This window comes from Microtus ochrogaster, chromosome 2 (genome assembly GCF_000317375.1).
Source record: "Microtus ochrogaster isolate Prairie Vole_2 chromosome 2, MicOch1.0, whole genome shotgun sequence".
Classification (NCBI taxonomy): Eukaryota; Metazoa; Chordata; class Mammalia; order Rodentia; family Cricetidae; genus Microtus; species Microtus ochrogaster.
In genome coordinates, this window is record NC_022010.1 from 39,784,889 (window position 1) to 39,806,624 (window position 21,736).

Sequence of the window (21,736 nt, forward strand, 5' to 3'; positions counted from 1 at the left end):
CACCCTAGTCTCCATAGCCTGATTCTTTCCCAGCTCTCTCTTTTCAAAATTATATGGCTCCAGCCATGCTGGCCATGCCAGGCTTCTTCCTTGACTAGATCGCACCCTTCACTGCCTCTAGTTTGCTATGATCTGGGCTGGAATGTTCCATTTCACCCCAGGCCCCAATGATCCTCTTTCCTCAAAGTAGTTTCAGGACTGAAGACGACAAAGCAACACCGACTTCGGCAAGCTCCCTCACGAGAAAACCGAGGGCTCAAAGCAGATAAAGCAGCTTTGAATTCTGGCTTAGAGGTCACAGGGCATTAGGCACTATGCGGGAATCTGCACAATCAGCCCCTTCCACCAGCACCCCGATCTTCACACTGTAGGGATTTGTATCGCCCCTAAGGAGACACTGGGCAGCTGCAGCTGAGTCACAGGCAGTCACGGGCCAGCTGCGAGCAGAGCTGTGTTTGTTGGCATTTCTCCCAGTTCCCCTCGTGGCAGACTTCTGTGCTAGGATTCAGACTTATTCCTGCACTCCTTGAGATATTTTAATCCACTCAACCCAGTGTTCACTCCCGCCTGACCCCATTCCCTTCACTCTTCCCCTCACTCATCAGGGTCACGGTATCAAAACCACCCTTAGATGGCCTCGCCATACTTGAAACTGCTCTTTGCTTTGTGTCCATATCCCCTGCGTGCACATAAGACCCCATACTGTGCGAACCCAGCCCAGGCGTGGCCAAGCTGGAGGGGGTCCTGTTCCCAAGATCACGAAGCAGTTGCTCTTGCCCCGCCAATGTCTTTCAAATACTCGGTTGACCAGGCAGTCCTATATAACATGTGGTGGCAGCTATGTAAGGGACTGGACAGCAGAAGCCAGTCCCTGTGCATGTGCCCAGGTCCCCTAGCTTGTGGGCCCAGTCTCTCATCGGAGCTTAGTTGAATCTCAAATGCATTCTTTTGAGGTCCAAACAGTAGCACTTGGCGAGTCCAACCCTCTTATTAAGCAAACAGTATGTACGCTTGACTCTCATGGCAATAGATCCTATGTCCTTTGGGAGGAAGCTTAATTTTACAAACAGGATTCATCTGCGAATTTCTCATCATCAGAGTAATCGTGGCCTGTGCAGCTCTGTCTAGTGACCCCACAGCCTTAGCTCCATTCTAAGCCATGGGGTAGACTTGAGCCATGAGCCAAGTGACAGCTTGGGGGTCCTCACTCCTTGGAAAGCTTCTGCAGCAGCTTCCGCTTCTGCCAGGGGTAGCACTGTAGGTTGTCCCACTGGCAGATGCCTGACCTTGAGTTCTGAGCTGCTGAACTGGCTCTGGAGAGGTCAGTCGTCAGAGGTCAAGTCCACCGGAGTCAAAGAGCCCCTGTGCATCTGTGAGCTAACAAACTCCACGTTGTCCTTGTTCCTTTCAAGGTTGACATCTTCAGGGTCCCACTGTAGAGAAGACACAGAAAAGGTATCTTGGTGTGACAGATCCTTTCCAACTATTCCAGCCTGGCCACCCCCAGATGACAGCCCAACCCTGGGTCTCATGACCCAAGCAAAGACAAGGGGAAGTCAGTAAGCACAAGCTAGCCCGGCCTGTGTTCTACAATTAGAGGAATATAGCTTTACTAATTTTGGTGGTCTTGGGATGAAACTCAAGGCCTTGAGCATGCCAGGCAAGTGTTCTACCACTGTTATGTCTCCTGTCCTCACACTGGCCTTACGGCCCCCACACAGTGTAGCATTAAATCAAGGAATGAAAGAACAGCCACCCTCACCCCGGGCAGACTAGCCCCATGTCCCTTGCCATCTCCCCCATTACTTCCCTCACCAAGCCTTGCCCCCAAGTGTCCTTGGAACACTCTGGAAGAGAGCAGAGAGACTCAATTCCCTTTCCAGCCCACGGAAGCAGCTCCTCCGGAGCAAGTGTTACTCTCTGAAGCTTTATCGGGGAGCTCTCAGCCCTACTCTGTATTGCTCCACCACTCACTCGTATCTCTTTATGGGCAGCTCTAGTCTCTCCTTGAACATCTGCCTGGCCCTGCTGGAGATGCTGAGTTCCTGAGGAGCCGAGCAGAGCTGCGCCTTTGCCCCATGAAGTCTCTCCTCTCGGCTTGAGGCTGAGCAGACATGTCTAAGGTCAACTTTTTTTTTTTTCTTTCGAGGCAGGGTTTCTCTATGTAGCTTTGGAGCCTGTCCTGGAACTCATTTTGTAGACCTGGATGGCCTCAAACTGCCTCTCTGCCTCTGGAGTGCTGGGATCAAAAGCTATAGTCACCTCTTAAAGGCCAGCTCCGGGCCAGAGATGGCTTAGCAGTAAGAGCTCTTGCTGCTCTTCCAGAGGACTCAAGTTCCATTCCTAGCACCTACATTGCTACTCACAACCATCTGTAACTCTAATTCCAGAAATCTGATCCCATCCCCCTTTCTGGCTCTTTCGGCACTGCATACATGTGGTACACAGACATACATGCAGGCAAAAACTTTCCACACATAATTTTTTGTTGTTGTTTTTCTAGACAGGGTCTCATTGTGTTATAGCCCTAGTTATCCTGGAATGCACTCTGTAGACCAGGTTGGCTTTGAACTCACAGAGATCCACCTGCCTCTGCCTCACGAGTGCTGGGATTAAAGGTGTGCGTCACCACCACCCAGCAATATATATATTTAGAAAGCCACTTCACCACTTGAGAGCCAGTGAGGTGGCTTAGTGGGTAAAAGGTGCATGCTGCCAAGTCTGACAGTACGGGTCTGACCCCTGAGACCACGTGAAGGGAGAGAAATGATTCAAGTATGTTGTTCTCTGATCCCCACATGCGAGCTGTCTCTCTCACACACACATGCACGCACGCACACAGATGCACACGTAAGTTTTAAAAAGCCAATTCAGCATGATGGATACTACCATTACTGGTTCCAATAAGAATGGCAATTTGAAATCTGCAAAGGCTTGAGAGGAGGGATTAGAAATGACCTGTAAGTGTAGGTGGCATTATCTGCAAAATACTCTCCGAAGACGACAAAGCAGACAGTGAGACTTGCACGTGATTGAAGATTAAGAACTCCATCGCTGGACATGGTGATGCACCCCCTTTATTCCAGCATGGCAGAGGAAGAGGCAGAGGCAGGCAAATTTCTGTGAGTTTGAGGCCAGCCTACATAGATGTCTACATGGAGAATTCCAGGACAATCGGGACTAGACAGTGAAACCTATCACGAAAATGCAAAACAAAGCCAGGCTGTGGTTGGTGGCACACACCTTTAATCCCAGCACTTGGAAGGCAGAGGCAGGTAGACCTCTAGTTCGAGGCCAGCCTGGTGTATATAGTGAGTTCCTGGACAGCCAGGGCCACACAGAGAAACCCTTTCTCAAAAACAAACAAAAACAAAAACAAACAAAGCAAAAAACAAAAATAGCAAACCAAACCAAAGAAATAAAAAACAAAACAACAAAATCCAGAAACAAGCAATGGCCATGGGAGCCATGTCAGCTTGGGCTGAAAGACCTCTTTGAGCAGGGTCATGGACCCAGACACATTTTCAGCCGACTGAAAATGACAAGGTTTATGTTTACAGAGAGACCCCGCCTTTTTATTCAGACTCTCTGCAGCTCATTTACAAGAGTAAGGTGGAGAGGAATAAATGAGGAGGCTCTCTGTTGACCTCCGTGAGCGCATGATGTTCTGTTATTCTCTTTCTCTCTCTCTCGCTCTCTCTGTTGACCTCCGTGAGCGCATGATGTTCTGCACCACCCTGCTCTCTCTGTCTCTGTCTCTGTCTCTGTCTCTCTCTCTCTCACACACACACACACACACACACACGCATGCATGCACACAGGCATACACACACAGACACGCACACACACACCATTTTAAAAAGACTCCTGCAGCCCAGCGACCCCGCAGATCTGGCACTGAGATAACTTGGTTCCTGCAGCTCAGTGCTCTGTACCCATCTGGGCTTGTGCAAACTTCTTGTGTAGTTGTGACTGCAGACGTGGCACCTCCAACCAAACCCTTTCCAGACACCGAAGATTCTACATCAACTAACTCAGTGGCTCTTAACCTTAACTTAGTGCTGAGCCACGTGCTCAGCAGCAGGGGCCTGTTCTGTCCTCTAAGGATGGCCAGGGCTCTTTCGATGAACACAGTGGGCAAGCACAGACCTCGGGCCTAGATCTGACATCTCAGAACACGCTCTGGACTGACTATGCTTCAGGAGTCATTGAAAGGATGCTGCGGGCTCTGCAGCCACTGTTGGTGGGCTGAGACTCACAAGTTAACATCTTAACAAGTCACAGCAGTGCTTCCTAGTTGTTTGAACAGCGCCGTTCCAACTCTGAATACTGCTTAAGTTGTTCTTGCTAACCTTGATGGACTCACCTGAACAGAAAGTTTGGCGCTCTGAGCGGGTGAACCCTTTAATGTAGATTACATCTTAGAAGGCTTTTAGAGTCTGCCTTCTGTAGGACAATGTGTTGAACTGCTTTGAGCAATAAAAAATAATTAGGACGAAGGCGTAAAGCCGGGGCGTGGTGGCTCATGCCTTTAATCCTAGCACTCGGGGAAACAGAGACAGGTGGAGCTCTGTGAGTTCCAGGACAGCCAGGAATACAGAAAGAAAATCTGTCTCAAAAAATAAAACAAAAGACAAAAAAAAAAAGGAAAATTAAAAAAAGGTAGACCATGAATTTGTGTCACAAACAGTCCTGGGTGATGACAGGCACAGGTAGCTGTCACCAAATATGCTTATCTGTTATTGCTAGCGAGGAGACTGCCAGCTGCACGCAGTCTCAGAAAGACAACGGCCAACGCGTAGCGTGAGGCTGTTTCTCATAACCGCTGCAGCCACACCCCAAATACCACACGTGACCTGCAGCTACTCCACAGTTCACAGACCCCGACAGACTGGGTTTCCTCACTGGGTTATACTGAATTCTTCCCAAGTTGAGACAATTGGTTCTGAATACTTCCTAGTGCGAAAAAAACCTTGTAAAGAGAGTCCCCGAGCCCCACGGGTCATCAGACTTTCTTCCTGAGTTTTCTTATTTCTCACGTATTCACTTTGCAGTGCTAGGAGTGGGCTGTACCGGGCAGACCCTCTTCTGAACTGCATCTCCAGCCCTCAGTCCCACCCCCCCTTTTTTTAAACTAAAAAACAAAAACAAAAACAAAAAAACCCCTATCATGTCCTCCAAGAGAGATTCCCTTCAGAAGGAGACCAAGTGCTTGTCCATACCTGCTCCGAGTTTAGGGCTTCCCAATACTTCTGCTGTAGGACAAAAAGAGAGACAGAGTGTTGAACAGATCCCATCCCGGGCCACAGAGCAGAGCCCAGAGCCAGCCTCTGAGCTCAGAGCCGGGAGTCAGAGCCTTGGATGACTGCGGGGTGGGGGTGGGGGAAAGACAAGGTTCCAGCAAGCAGGAAGGCGGTCGCTATTAGCAGAGTAATTAATTTAGTAAGTTAGTTAAATGATCAAATAAAATAAGCCCACCATGGTTATGTAGGGCTGGGGTTCTGGAAGAAACGACTCCCAGACACTTCACAATTACTATAATTAGAAATTACGGGTGGTACTGGTGGCGGTTCTAATAATAGTAATAATAACAGTAAATCCTCTATTTATTAACCACATAGCAGGGATGGGCCAATGCAAACTCATAAACCTCTTAAGAAAGAGGCGCAAATAAAACCTCCACCTATGGGCTTTGCCAAGCAGCTCACACTCTCCCTTACTTGGCATCTGCTGCATGGCTGGTTCCACTCCAAGCCTCAAATATGCCTGACTCAGGATCCTGGAGGAGCAAGTGCAGACCGTCTGCCTCGCACCTCAGATCTCCACTCGGTTCCCAAAGGCCTGCGTTTCTGCCCCAAGTGCTAGGAGTCTAAGCTGACTGGCTGTTCGTGGGTGTCTGGTAGACAACGCCGCAGGCGATAGACTTCAGAAACAAAGCTTCTTCTGTTCGAGTCTTTTGTTTTGGTTTTTGGTTTTGTTTGTTTGAGACAGGGTCTCCCGTAGGCGAGGCTGGCCTCAAACTCGCTGTACAGCTGAGGCTGGCTTCCATCCTCCTCCCTTCACCTCCCAAATGCTGGGTCACCAGCATGCGATGACAGACCTGGCTTGGCCAACTCTTTACATTTTCAATGCTTTAATGATAGGGTATTTTAGCCATACACAAAGGCAAAAGAATAATGAATGCCAGCGGGACCGCCTGCTCCCCATCTTCTAATCGGGTGTCTTAAAGTAAATCATTTTTGTTTGCGAATAACTTAGAATGCTTCCGTAGATAAATCCTTATTCCAATGTCATGACTAAACCTAATACAATCTCCATATAGCCCCAGCTAACCTCAGTGCAGAATCCTTAGCAATCATCTCATTTTGCAGAGAGGGGGTACTTATCCTGAAACACAGGGCCTCACGCATGCTAAACCTCAGTTTTCTTTTCTTTCCTTTTTTTTTTTTTTATGAGATAAGGTCTCATAGTATAGCTCAGGCTGGCCTTGAACATGTGGCAGCCTCAAGAGCTGGGATGTTAGGTGACACACCAAACCTGGCCTATGCATTAACTCTCCCAGAGCTGCACCCCTAGCTGCCATTCGTCTTTTTATTTTCAATCATTTAAGTCCATTCTGTGTAACTGGCTCTCAGGGTGTAGCAGAGGCTGGCATGAAACATGTCATCCTCCTGCCTCAGCCTCCCCAGCGCTGGGATTACAGGCTTGTATCACTATGATTGGCTGACATGCACCTTCCTTTCTAAGCTGGAATATATAGCTATCATTGTTGTTCATCCTTGTCCCTTCCTACCTCCCTGCCTCGTCCCTGCCTCGTCCCTGCCTCGTCCCTGCCTCCTCCCTGCCAATGGTCACCTCTCTTTCTCCTTAAGTGGAGAGGAAACATTCAGAAACAAATCAATAACACAGACACGCTGCAGCCAGGGGGGCGGGGGCTTCTGGGATGAGGGCACTCACCCCTACCCATCTTTAAATGACTTTCTTCTCGGGGAAATAAGTGGAAAACGTGCATTGGAAGAGGTACAAATTACTAAACTGATATAACGCAGGCGCCGAGAAAGCTCCATAACTTGAAGGTATGATGGGAATGAGAAGAGAAGTCAAATTCAAAAGCGCTTTGCTTTTCCTTACAAAAATACAGACATCCCCACAACATGTAAACGGCCGTTTGCGGTGTTACAGTTAACGTGCGCTCGGTTCTTTAAGGAATGTCTCAAGAGTGCTGTGTGCTGTCCTGGACCAAATCCAGCTGGTGGGAAACTGCTGAGATCCAAGCAGAGCCTGGACTCCAGCTGGTAGAAACGTACTGAGTTCATTTCTTAGTTTTGCTAAATGTAGCGTGTTGTGTAAGACGCTAACAGAGGCAGCTGAGCGAAAAAGGGCACATGGGAAATTTGTGCTAATTTTGAAAAAAAAAATTTGTACATCCAAAATTGTTTCAGAACAAAAAGTTTATTTAAAGCCAAGCAAACCAATAAGTAGGCTTGGGTCTCCCAGCTGGGTGGAAATGAAACGTTAAAAGTCATTCCAAGCGGCCAACACCAGGGACAGCATGAGATTTAAGAAGAGCGCCCTCTGCTGGAAGGAGTAGTTAGTGGTTTTTTTTTTTTTTGTTTGTTTGTTTTTAAGATAGGGTAATGTAGCTCAAACTAACCTCAAACAGGCACCCCTCCTGCCTCTGCCTGTAGTGCTGGGATTACAAGCAACACCACACCTGGCTTATAAATCATCATTCTAAGCCAATGATGACAAAATCCTAAGCCCAGTTAACTCAAATCTTTGTAACAGAAGTCTCTTCTCCCAAAAGACTTAACAATAAATAAAATGTTTTAGGTCTTTCCCCTATTTCAAGAATAACAACAAAAGAAAATAAAAAGATGCTTTTTTTTCTCACAGAAAAATAAAACAAAACATCCCAGCTGGCACTAGGAGGTGAAGGAGAATCTGAAGTCTTCAAGGCCACCCTCAGTTACATACTGGTTTGAAGTTAGCCTAGGCTACATAGGACTCAAAAAAAAAAAAGACTCCTCAAAATATATACACACCAGGGACTGGAAAGATGACTCAACAGTTCAGAGCAACAACACCTCTTCTAGAAGACCCAGGTTTGATTCCCAGCACCAACATGGTGCTTCACTTAACTCCAGGGGATACAGGGCCCTCTACTGGCCTCTTCAGGCACTGCATGCATGTGGTACAAAGACACACGCAGGAAAATGTTCATACACATAAAAATAGAAATAAATGTTTAAAAGTACACACACACACACACACACACACACAGAGCCACGTGTGCATACAAGCGTGGTCCATATTCTATCCTTGGGAGATTTTTCTCTCTGAACAGTTATTGAATAACCTTCTGAGAACAATTATCACAATCATGCTGTACGGCTGTACGTATAATGATGCCGTATGTATATTCTATGTACACTGCAGTAAGATCAAACTGTGCGAAATCTTTTTCCCTTTTGTACACAATAAACATGTCCACAGTCTTTATCCTCTGGGACAGGATCTTGATGTGTCACTGAACCAGCGTCCGAGTCCCAAGGACTAGACCTCCAGGTGCGGCCACCATACCTGGCTCCATGCATTCTCAACTAATTTTCAGGGCCATGATCCTGGGACCATAGCACACAGTGTTTCAATTCACAAGCTTCCTAAAACATGCTTCCTCGTGTTTCTGAAACCAAGAAGCATGTGCTAGCTCTTGTCTGCACAGCAGGTGGTATCATTTCTTCTATTCCTGAGGATGAAGGGGGCGCTAAAAGTGTTGAGGAAAGGAGGCCACCTTCTAGGTCTAAGGTACAGACTGTGGGAACTGTGGTTCACTCTTGGAGACCATCTGTCTAAGTTCTCCCTCCTATATTTGAGGAGAAGTGACTGTCCCCAAGGCCAGGGAAGTAAGATGGTACCAGACTTGGCAGGGTTCACGTTTTCACATTGGCCAGAGAGAGACAAACAGGTATGATTCTCCGAGATTGCATCAAATGGGATCAAAGTGAAGCCTGGGTGATGATTGACAGATTCAAGCCAGGGAGATGGGGGAAGGACACTCAGTAGCATTCAGAGAGGAGGGGCAGGGCAGGGGCAGAGGCATCCCAAGAGGGGGAAGAGCTGCCCTGGATGTCCAAGCTGCATGCTATCGAGTATGTGGATGGTACCAGCTTAGGGATGAGTGAGGTGAGACCTGACTCTGACCCCCGCATCCATCTGAGGGCATGTGCAGAGAGGATCTGAGTCACTGTGGCCAAGAGGCACTGCAGTTGCCTGCCTGTGGGCAAGTTCAGGCCAGTCCCTCTGGCCTTGTGTATTTTTCCTTCAAATGCCCACGCTCAGAAAATGTTTGCTGAATGACTGACCAGAAGCCGAGGTAAAGTGTACGGTTACACCATTTGCTAACAGACACCTTTCTGATCTCACTTAGTAGCCAACAAACCAAGTTCTTTAAGGAACACGGCTCCCCAAACCAACGGCATGGAGGAGGTGACCGTTGGTTAGTGAGTCAAGTGCTTGATTTTAATTTTCTTCTTTACTCTCTTTATGCTCTCCACATTTTCTGCCCCCCACATGTGTATTACACGGCATCTCATCACAGACAGGCTGGCATGGTGCTGGAGCAGCTGAGAGCCCACATCTTGAGGCACAAGCATGAGGCAGAGGGAGACACAAGCCCACACCAGTGACATGCCTCCTCCAACAAGGTCACACTCTTAACCCTTTCCAAATAGTGCCACCAACTAGGAAGCAAGCATTTAAATCTATGAACCTATGGGGGACAAGCTCATTCGGAGCAGCGTAGTCCCGAGTACTGAATGAGTTTTTAGAAGACACAGGTCTGATAATGGCTCAACAGCAAGGTACTCCTGTAGGCTGCTCGGTTCTGTGGGTTCCGTCCCCAGCAATAAACAAAGCAATGGGGAAATAGAAAGGATGAGAATTTTGTTTGTTGTTTGTTTTTTTGAGAGACAGGGTTTCTCTGTGTAAGTCCTGGCTGTCCTGAAACTCACTCTGTACCAGGCTGGCCTGGAACTCACAGAGATCCACCTGCTTCTGCCGCCCCCCCCCCCCCGAGTGCTGGGATTAAAGGTGTTCACGACTACCACCCGATTTACAAATTAATCATTTAATGTGGGCAGACACAGCCAGGGCCACTTGCTTAGTGTGGACTCGAAGAATTAACATATATCTCACTTCCTGTTTTGTGCTGAGTCAGGATCTCCCTGTGTAGTCCAGGCTGGTCTCGAACCTTCAGTGGTCCTCCAGTTTTAGTTGCCTGAGTGCTGGGATTGCAGGCATGAGATACCAACACAGCAAGGATGTGCCTGCTTTTAAGCAATGGACTTCTAAAGACTGTGAGACTGTAAAGGAGGGAAAGAAGAGGCAGAGAAATGGCCCGGACCAGCGACAAGGGCAGGCTCCAGCCTGTCCAAGACGGATAACAAGTACTTTTGTAGGACGGGGAGAGAGTCCACAGAGTAAGTGTTTTCCTACTCCCCCGTGGGCCCTCCTGTCCCTGCTCTGCCCTGGGCTCGCTCTGCAGTTCCTTCTGCCACAGGCGTCTGTGGAGACTGCCGGCTCCAGGCTTCTTGGGGTCACAACCATTACCAGACTCAGTTTAGGAATATGGCCCCAGTGGGTGCACAACCCAGCTCTCAGCCACCAGCTGTTCTAGGAGTGAGGGACCGAGAGACACCCACACTCCCACACTCATCAGGACGTGGTCACCTATGGACGTGGGCAGGAAAACAGGCTCTGGGCAGCCGGTGGAGGGAGCCCGGGGTAACAGTTCACAGAAGCAGGCCTCTGGGTAAAATTCTGACCCATGGAAATGGGGCTAGAGGGAACCCAGGAAGAACGTTCCAGAGGTCTGGGACAGGGAACAGAGTGGCCAGAACAGAACGCTAGTTACGAGCAGAGACAGCATTGTGCACAGTCTAGAAAGGGCTGGAATATCACACTAAGGAAGCTGGTTTACCCCACAGTCAGAAGGTCTTGAGTTTTGGATTTCAGGGTACAGCATAAGTCTGACTAATTTTCAGATTCTGAGCAAATTATGATTATTTTGCCAAATAAGGGCATTAAAAATCAAACCAAACCCAAACCACAACTCAGCGTTCTTACTGCTGACTACCATCACCCCACAAAGGTTCAACACCCAAAAGGCTAGGATGCAAAATTCAGTCATTCCTCCACCAAAAATGCCAGACAGCAACCCTCTTCAACATACACGTGACCCCTATGCCGTCCTTGCTCTCCTCCGGCCTCATACGAATGTAACCCCCTTTTTACAGAACCAGAATCTAGGGTGACAGAACATGTGGGGGCTACACCTCTCGGCATCCCTGGGGTGACATGCATCCCGTTCAGACACAAAGTGAGATGGGGGCTAGGCATGCCGCTTCCCATAGGTCCTGCCCATGTGGGTCAGCACGGGCATCATGGGTTCCCGTTTCTTTGGGGTAAAGAAACTCTTCTATGGTCAGATGGGCAGGGAAACACTGGCACCAACCTTCTTGCCTTCCTTTCTCTTTCCCTCTTTCCTTTCCTTCTAACAGGTTCATATGTAGCCCAGGCTGGATTTGAACTCATGATCCTCATGCCTCAGCTGCCTGAGCGCTGGGGTTACAGCCTAAGCCATCCCTCCTAAACCATGGAGGCTTTTTAAGGGATTACCCTTGCTTTTTCTTTCCTGTAGGAAGGACCTGGATATGCATCTAGGAGAAATGGACCCCAACATTCAGTATTCCCTTGACCAGCCCAGCCATGGAGTAGCCCATCCAGTTTGAGAAGCTTCTCCACAGACCTTGGGAGCCATGCAGAGCTTCATTCGTGATTAGCAGCTTCGAGGTTAAGAAGGCAGGGTTAGAAAGCATGTCAATCTCAAGGAGGCCCAGCAAGGATTGGTAGATTACACACCCGCGAACCCTCCCACCCGGCAGGCCCTGTACCTCCAGGTCGGAGTTGATGGAAGAGACCTCGGAGGAGCTGCCGGAAGACACTCTGGCCTGGATGACCTGAATGGGAGGATATGAGGGCGGCTCCTGCAAGGTGGCATCTCCAGTCACCATCTGTCCGTCACCAGGTAGTCTGGTGGCACCACAGCCAGCCTGCAAGGAACAAAGGAAAGGGTGGGTGAAGACACTTGACTTACTTCACCTTTCAGCGTACAAAGCGAGCATATACTTGGGATTCCCAAGGTGGGAACGTGTGTGCCGCAGGGTGCCCGGACAGCAGCATTTTAGGAGTCCACTGAACAGTCCCTTACTAATGTGCACTCAGGGCTTTGAATTCTCTCGCTTTTCCAGTCTGCGCTGACTACATACAGTCACAACAGGGCAGTGGCCCTTGTAGCCTCAGGCTTTTGAATACTAGGCCCCTAGTTGGTGACAGTCTGGGCAGTTTAGGAGGTGGGGAGTTGTTGGAGGAAATACACATGCGGGGTGACGTTTGATACTTTAGATTCGCGCCACTGATAGTTCTCTCTGCTTCGTGGCTGCAGTTCCAAGGATGAGCTGAGCTCCCCGTTTCCAGTGGCCAGCTACAGCTGCCCTCACCATTCTGGGCGCCTTCTCTCTAGAACTGGAAGCTCAGATAACACCCTTCATTCTATAAGTTGCCTTGGTCACGGTGTTTCCGCAAAACAATAGAAAAATAACGAACACAGGCAGACATTTAAGATTTCCGGGGACTCAGAGAATCTCTAGGAATTTTCGGATGAAAGGGGGTGTCCGTTTGTAACCCGGACAGCTAAAACACATTCCACTGAGGCTTTCTCAGCTCACACTATAGCAGCATGTGAGGTGTGGTGGGAGAATTGGGATCTATCTGTCATCTATCTTCAACCTCCCTGACCCCTCTGTTCTCCACAGAGTACAGGGCCCGTGGAAGACAGTCTCCTCGGCAAGCAGAAAAGCTCCCCCTGCAGGACGTTCAGAGCCGTGCAACATTCCGGGTTTCTGCCAGGGTACGGCGTGTGTCCTTAATCCCAGCACATAAGAGGGAGGCAAGAGCCCTGGAGTTTTAGGCAATACTCAGTTGCACGGCAAGTTCCAGGCTTACGATGGTCTCTTCGAACAACAGTACCGAAAAGGAGAGGGTGTGTGGTGGCCCAGCTGGTAGGATCTACTGAAGAAGAAGTGGCAGGAGGATTATAAATTCAAGGCTAGCTTGGGCTGTACATTGGTCTGGCAATGTAACTCAACAGGTAAAGGTGCTTGCCCGCAAGCCTGGTGACCTGAGCTTGATCCCCCAGAACCCACATGGTGGAAAGGGCAGAACTGACCCCTGTATGCTGTGTGTAGGACCACGGCACAACTGCAGGGCAGCACGCGCAGCCTCCACCAGAGCTTTCTGAAAGGCTGTGTCACCTCCAGAGGAAATCTGTCCTCTTTGGTTCTCTTTTCCCAGCCAGTAGACGAGGGTGGTGATCTCAGCCATGACAAAGGGGCCCGATGGAAACGCTCTGGGCCCGATAATGAGGGCTCAGTCCTAGGAGGACTGCACGCACCCCTGCCTGTGAGTCAGTGCACCAGTCGGAGAGAGTCGGCACTGAAATGACGGCCCCGCTCTGTACACGGCCGGCCCGGCTCTGAACACAGGTAGGGCTCCACCCTGCTGCCCTCGGAAGACGGGAGCTGAAATAGAAACCTGTGGGTGGAGCGGGGAAGAGGCTGGCTCCTAGGCAACAGAATAGTTCCTATAATTTCGGGAGGTGGGCAGATGTACACCCAAATCAACAAATGAACGAGGGTTTCAAACTTCCCTGTTGACTGTGGTCGGCATGGCCACTGCCCTTCTCGCCCTCTGGTGGACATAGATGGAAGAGGCTGGGTAAAGGGCCCTGGTGGTGGGGTTTCAGTGTCGGAGAAATGGGGAGGCGCACAGCCCTAGTGCGTGGGTAGGAATGGGGGACACGGGGTAGTAAGGATACAGTTCCCTAGTATCGGCCCTACGACACCGAGGCGTGAGGTGGCTGAAGGTGAACACAATTTCACACTTTTCTCTTTTCTACAGTGCTGGCGATGGAACCCAGGGCTTCAAGGTGCAAGTCACAGCCCAGGTCCCATCCCAGAAAAGCTTCCGATGCTTTTTTTCTAAGTGCTGTGATTTAAAAATCAAGCTGGTGATGCACGCCTTTAATCCCAGCACTCAGGAAGCAGAGGCAGGTGGATCACTGTGAGTTCAAGGCCAGCTTGGCCTACAAGAACTAGTTTCAAGACAGGCTCCAAAGCTACGGAGAAACCCTGTCTCAAAAAACCTAAACACACAAACAAACAAATAAATCATTCCCGAGTCCTTCCCCCACCTACTCTTCTTTCCCTCTGGTCAAAAGAATGCTTTCATGGCTGAAGCGAGCTCTTCACTATAAATTCCTGCTTTGATTCTCTCTGAACTTTGCTGGGGCAGAGGAAATCACCAATAAGTAACACGGCAAAGGGTCAAGCCTAGCTGTCCTCCGGGCACCAGTGTCCACCACCTAGTGGCACAGGAGACACACCACTGAGCTGTGTGGTCAAAATGCACCTGGACTGAGTGAGGGCCCATGACCTGCAAGTCCTAGGCTCCAGGAGAAAGTCAGGCGGGAGAGGGCGAGTGCAGAAAAGTAAAAAGATGACCAGGGCTTTGCTGAGAACCCTTAGAGCTAAGACAATCCAGGAAGAGGGCAGAACAGTGGGGGAGGAGTGTGAGAAGAGGCCAGCCGCGAGCGGAGGGGGGAGGGGGGAAGAGGGAGGAGGACAGGGGACTGGAGAGTGGGGAGCACTGAGCAGGTGCTGAGTGGGGGCACAGCCAGGGAAGAAACGGACCAGGACCTAGGAGGCCTGGAGTCCCTGGAAGCAGGTTAGATTTTACTCTGTGTGAAAGAGAAAGCCAGAGAGAAGTGTTTTAAAGCAAGGCCGGTTAAGATGTCAGTTATGGGGCTGGAGAGAGGGCTCCGTGGTTTAGAGCACTCGCTGCTCTTGCAGGGGACTCAAGTTCAGATCCCAACACCTACATGGGGCTCACCACTACCCCATAACTCCAGCTCCAGGGGATCTGACACTCTCTTCTGACCTCATGGCCTACTGCACACATGTGATGTGCACACGTACCTCAGATGCACACACACACACACACACATACACACACACTAATGAATACATCTTAAGAGATGTAAGTTACATTCGTAAAAGAACTTTTCTACCTGGTATGTGGGCACACACCTACAACCACAGTGCCTGAAGTAGGAGAAGCTGAATTTCAAGACAGCTTCCCAATAGAGCTGTCACAAATAAATAAACAACAACCAAACCAAACCAACAAAACCCCAAGCAAACCAAAAGCAAAGCAAAAAAACCCCTTATGGTTGCTGGTGTAGATGGCAGGGTGGGACAGACATGGCAACAGAGGAGAGCCAGTGGACAGCTGTTTGCCGTAAGAAGCCCCTCCCTTCTTTGAGACACTCCCTGTGTGCATCCTGGGTTGCTGACACAAGGCCCAGGCATTATTTTGTTTTGTTTCTGCAGAGTTTCATTTTACCCTGGGTCTTGAACTCACTGTGTGCCCAGGTTGACTCTGAACTCGGAGCAATCCTCTGCCTCACCTCTCCAGTACGGGACTACAGGAGTCATTAGCTATTCTAACAGAAGCATTTGCAGGACTGTCAAATGGGCTGGGCAGGAAGGGGATGGATCGAGGGGAAGAGAGAGGAGACTCTGGGGCTTGAGCCACCGCACAGATGGGGACATTACTTCCTGTGATGCAGAAGGAGCCCATCTGGGCAGGGAAGGCCTGAGCTGGGTGTGGATACAGTTAGTACGAGATGCCATGTGGGGCTGTGACCAGAACAGGCATCTGGACCGGAAGTAAGGGGAAAGGAACAGATGCTTCCCGGGAGTCAGCATGAGCTAGGAGTGGGCAGTGGAACTGGGGTCTGCCAGGGGGGGGCACTCCCCGACAGGGTCGAGACAGTCCCACTAAGGGCAAGCTAACCACGAGTGGGTGTGAAGGGCAGAAAACGGGGTTGGGGCCAGAGAGTCAGCAGCAGAGGCAACTGAGTCTCAGACAGAAACGACTGAGAACTCAGCAGCTCGGAAGTCACTGGTGAGCGGGCCAAGGAATCTGAGAAGAGTGGGATGAGGGGTGAACTTCCGTCACTCCTTTCCCAGCCCTCTCCCTCTTGAAGACCCAGAAGACAGGCCAGAGCCCTGCAGCCCCTTCCCCAACCTTACTTACGGCCCTCTGCTTTTCCATGGACTCCAGCCTTAGCCCAAAGCCTCACCACTCTTCCCGAGATTTACAGTGACCCCTGTGGACCAGCCGCTGCTAGTCACCTCTCTGCCTATCTGCCACCTAAGGATGGTTCAGACAGGCATGGGTGACCTTGATCTTAGACCCACAGTCTTCCCAGGTGTCACTACTCTTAGAATGACATCGGGACACCACACCTGGTGATCTGACTTCTGTCTCCTCTCCGGCTTTCATATACAATGCATTCTGGGAGGGACCAAAACATGTCTCTTTGGCATATGGATTATTTTAAGTTAAGGGCAAGTAAAAACCAGGAGAAAGTCTTTGCCATCTCATAATTGCCTAGAAAGCACAGTCATCCCTCAAAATGGTGGCTCCTTCCAGGACTGTTATGGACACTGGATCTCGGGGTGCTCAAGTCCCTTATGTGGATGGTGCTGGATTTGCAAGAGCTCTGTCAGTTCAAGGTCAGTCTGGTCTATGTAGCTTCATCATAAGCTAAGAACCCATCTCAAGGGGGAGGAAAGAATCAAAATAACAACGACAACAAAAACCTAACACAAAAGCAAAACAGTAAGATGAAGACCAGCAGCTCCAAATGAGCCAAAGCCCTTAACGTAAGACCTAAAGCTGTGAAATCCTTAGAGGAAAAGTGGGCAAAGACTTCAGGATCCGTGCACAGGCATGGATAATCTGAATAGGATTCCAGTCACTGAGGGGATGACAAATGGAACCTTATGAAATTAAAAAGCTTTTGAACTGCAATGGAAATAGTTCCTCAAATAAAGAGCCAGCCCACTGGAGGGGAGAAAAATCTTTGCCAACGGACATTACTTTCTGGACTATATAATAATAATGCTGACAATCTATATATCAGGCATTAACATCTGGAATATACAAAGGAGTGAAAAAACTAAAAAATAAGAAACCAATCAACTCAGTCAATAAATATTCTAATGAAATGTACAGTCCACAAAAGATGAAATATAAGTGATCAATAAACATACAAAAAAGTATTCAACCTCACTATCCACCAAAGAATTCTTAATTTAAAATTACATTGAAAATACACATATCACCCCAGTCAGAATGGCAGTCATTAAGAAAACAAGCAACAGGTCTGGAAAGATGGTCAGGGGCTAAGAGCACATGCTGCCTTCTGGAGGACCCGAGTTCAGATCCCAACCCCTCCGCACATCATATAGCTCACAACTGCCTGTAACTCCAGTTCCAATGTCCTCTTCTGGCCTACACACATACACACACACACACACACACACACACACACACACACACACAGAGAGAGAGACAGACAGACAGACAGACAGACAGACAGACAGAAACAGAAACAGACAGAGAGAGAGAATGAAAAGAGAAACATCAAACACCGACAAAGACACAGACATAGGGACCCTTCTCCATTTACTGGTGGCAATACAAACTAGCCGAGCCATTGGGAAGTCAGTATGGCAAAGTCTCACAAAACTAAACACAGATCCAGCACAGGGCCCAGCTAGCACTCCGGTATGAGCCTGAGGGACCTCTCCTAGTCAAGGTGTCACAGAGACACCCACGCATCAGTGCTTACTGTGATACTATGTGTAGTACCTAAGCTGTGGGACCAACCCAGGTATCCAACCGATGAATAAAGACAGTGTAGCTTACATACGCAATGGAGTGGGCTTAAAGAAAAAACACTGCCAAGTCATTTGCAGGAAAATAGATTAGACTCCAGAGAGTCACACTAAGAGAATTAAATCAGTCTCAGGAAGGTAAATCATTACATGCTTTCTCTCATGTGTGGTTCCTTATCTTAAATCAGACGTGGTTATGTAAGTGTCTACGACATGGGCACAGAAGTAAAGCTGACTGTGGTGGTTTGATAGGAAAGGCCCTCAGAGACTCACGTGTTTGAATGCTTGGCCCACAGGGAGTGGCACTATTAGGAGGTGTGGCCTTGTGGAATAGGGGTAGTGTTGTTGGAAGCAGTGTGCCACCGTGGAAGAGGGCTTTGAGATCTTATAAAGTCAAGTCTGGCCAGTAGGACAGAGACTCTTGCTGCCTTTGAACCAAGATGTAGAACTTTCAACTCCTTCTCCAGCCGCATGTCTGCCTGCACACAGCCACGCCCCACCATGGTGATAATGAAATGAACCTCGGAACTATAAGCCGCCCAGTTAAATCTTTCCATTTGTAAGAGTTGCCGTGGTCATGGTGTCTCTCCACAGCAACAGAAACCCTAATTAAGACACTGCCCAGTAAAATAGAGAGAACTAAAGGGAAGGGGGAGAGGGGAAGAGGCAGAAAGAAGAGTCCGGAAGCAGGGGATGGCGTGATGGCTAATATTGAGTGTCAGCTTGACAGGACCTGGGTACCAGCCCCTTGGTGATCATGTGGAGAGCAAGTCAGTTAGTGGGAAGATCCATCCTAGGAGCGGACAGCACTAGTCCCGGGACTGGGTCCTGAAGCTGCAAACAGCAACCATCCCTTCCTGCTTCCTGTCTGCGGATGCCATGTGACCAATTGCCTGAGTCGCCCCACGACTGTGAGCCCAAGTCACCCCCAGCTCCCTGAAGTGGTTTGTCTTTGTCTCAGCAATGTATCAAGTACTAATACACGAGGTGGGGAAGATGCATACATATACCATGTGTCAGCATACATACAGTGTGCACTGGTGTGAAAATATCTTTGGGTAATAAGGAGCTGTCTGTGATGGATAGATACAATGAAAAACCACTTAAGTAAATAAAAGCTGCAATCTTCAAAAGAGGCCGGCTTTACATTTCCTTTCTGCATAGCCATTCATGTTTGTAAAGGAAACACCCATTCCCGCCCCGCACCCCCAGGTAAGCGACTTCCAGGCACAGCTGCCATCTGCCACCCGAGACTCTCACCGCACAAGAAGACAACACTGAGTTCCACACTCCCCTCCCTCTCCTTCCCTAACTCGCCTGCTGACCCCACAACCCTAGGCCTTTTTCCTGAGCTTGACACGGGTTAGAAACCGCAACCATCTGGAGACTTCCTTGAGCCCCATTTTCCTTTGTAAACTCCCATGTAGAGGTAATGAATAGGTTTCTTTTTCTTTCATCTCTTCGATTTCCAGTCCTCAGCGTGGTACCCAAGAGAGCAGAGGGAAGAAGACTTTTCCTCCCGTGGGCTCCCCACCTCTGCAACTCTGGAGAACGCTAGATGCATCCCATCAGCTGAAGTGCCCCCTCCCCCAGGAAGCCCTCCAGGGCTGCTCTCTCTGCTCCACCTGGATACTCAGCACCACTCACCTGCTGCACGGGCTCAATGGTCAGCTCCATGTAGCGACTGATGGCTGCCATTGTCCTCAGTGGCTTGCGGTGTCCCAGGCTGGTGAGAGGCACCCAATCTGAGTTCTTGGAAACAGAAACAGAGGGGTAACAAAGAGAAACTGTAAAGCCAGGAGGCACTTACTAAAATGATGGCCCCATTTTATTCAAAAGGGCCAGACTTGGTAGTGCAAGCCCTTGATTCTGAACTCAGGAGGCAGGGGCAGGTGAATCTCTGTGAGTTCGAGGCCAGCCTGATCCACATAGCAGGTTCTAGGCTGGCCAGGCATACACAGTGAAAACCTGTCTCAGAAAAAAGCGGCTTCCTGGAGATCTTTGTGTGCTCAGAATCCGGGAGCCACCACAGCAGGTACTGAGTACAGTCTGATTCAAAGCACTGGTTCTGACTTGATGTGACCTTGGGAAAGTTTGCTAGAGGCCACCTTGGATTTAGAGTAGGGACCTGTGGTCCAGAGCTCACACTTTGAGAACTCTTACTGTCAAGAGGTGTGTCTAATCCACAACTCGCCAGCCACAAAAATTTGAATGAATGTAGTCTGACCCAAGTTCATGGCCTTACTTTAAACATTGCTAGATTTATTTTTGCTTTTTTTGGTAACTTGATTGCGTGACTCTCAGGCATGAGCTTTTTTTTGTTTGTTTTGTTTTGTTTTGTTTTTGTTTTTTGGAGATAGGGTTTCTCTGTAGCTTTGGAGCCTGTCCTGGAACTAGCTCTTGTAGACCAGGTTGGCCTCGAACTCACAGAGATCTGCCTGCCTCTGCTTCCGAGTGCTGGGATTAAAGGCGTGCGCCACCACCGCCTGGCTGTCAGGCATGAACTGTGTGGATGACAATAGTAGGTGACAATGTCCAAACATTGGGTATACCTACAGGGACCATGGCAGATACCCAAAGGGTTCTCCTTGTCTGCTCGGAGTCACACAGTCGTCTGTACTGCGAGCTCCCTGCAGAGGAACAACTTTAGCACAGTTGCCAGAGTGAAGGAAATAAGTGTCCCCTGGGCCCTCCTGCAAACTCAGAGCCCAAACACCCCCCTCTCTCTTTGCTATACGCATACCAGTCCCTTCTGTTTTGTCAGCTCACGCTACACTGTTGAGCCTAGAATGTTCCAGGGAGCAGTTTACTTTTTAATTTTTCACTCACCTCCTCTTTCCCCATTTCCCAGTCCTTTTGGTAAAGGAATCCCAGCCTCCTTCATGTCCGTGCTCTGTAAAAGGGACCCAAAGTGCTGAGGACCCATGCAGCAGGTGAGACCAATGTGGGATGCCCTTCTGCATGCTGTGAATATGTCTTATTACCATTGGTTAATAAAGAAGCTGATTTGATCAATAGCCAGGCAGAATACAGCCAGGCAGGAAATCCAAGCAGAGATACAGGGAAAAAGAAGGTGGGGCTGGGGAGAAGCCCTGGAGGGGGAACAACATGCCACAGCATTACTGGTAAGCCACGGGGCATGTGGTGATACACAGATTAATAGAAATGGGTTAAATGTAAGAGCTAGCTAGTAATAAGTCTGAGCTAAAAAAGGCCAGTTTGTAAGCCTCTGAGTGGCTATTGAGGAATTGGTGGGAGAGAGAGAAACCTCCATTTACATGACACCACTTTAGTCCCCCCAAATTAGTAAAGGGGAGCTGCTTATCTTCATACAAGCTTCCACAATGGGTCTTTTGATGAGGACAGATTGCCTCAGTTAGAGTCACCAGTCTGAATCAAGCAGAAAGAGACAGGAGGCCTGGGTTCAGTGCAGAGTTTGTGTAATGGGCAGAAGGCTCTGGTCATCCCTAACACCGCAACACCAAGGAGACAAACACATGCCTCAGACATATCGATTCTCACTCGTGGTAGATTATAGCATAAATGTTGGGCATTATCACAAGTAACACTTCCCCAGAAGAGCATTTAGCAAAACCAGCCTCCAAGCAGGGACAGTTAAACTGCAGTGGCCTCAAATACAAATGAGTCCTTGTGCCCTGGGCCAGTTTTCCAGAAATAGCACCACACAGATACGCAAAGGTGGGAACGAACATTTGCTATGCTCCGGGATTGTCAGGAGGTGGCAATGACATCAAAGATACATGGGAACGTGGGAAGGCGATTTTATGGGCATAGAGTGGGAAAGCCCAACCTGTTATAAAATAAAGACACTGATGGGATGATTGGGATAAAGGAAGGCTGGATAGGGG

General features: G+C 49.1%; 1 protein-coding gene across 3 annotated transcripts in view; it reads right to left on the bottom strand.

Moving 5' to 3' along the window:
- Positions 1 to 518: 518 nt before the first annotated feature.
- Tmem44 (transmembrane protein 44) overlaps positions 519 to 21,736 on the bottom strand; it is a 33,987-nt gene continuing 12,769 nt past the window's right edge. The window contains exons 8-11 of one of the 3 annotated variants that reach the window (XM_026785381.1): positions 19,515 to 19,619; positions 11,955 to 12,113; positions 5,223 to 5,252; positions 519 to 1,433 (exon numbers count right to left, since the gene is read on the bottom strand). In XM_026785381.1, coding sequence (XP_026641182.1) covers positions 1,323 to 1,433; positions 5,223 to 5,252; positions 11,955 to 12,113; positions 19,515 to 19,619 — 405 coding nt within the window. In that variant the 3' untranslated portion in view covers positions 519 to 1,322. Of the gene's footprint in view, positions 1,434 to 5,222; positions 5,256 to 11,954; positions 12,114 to 19,514; positions 19,620 to 21,736 lie in introns of all 3 variants that reach the window. The other 2 variants (XM_005344803.3, XM_005344804.3) reach the window with 2 other exon arrangements.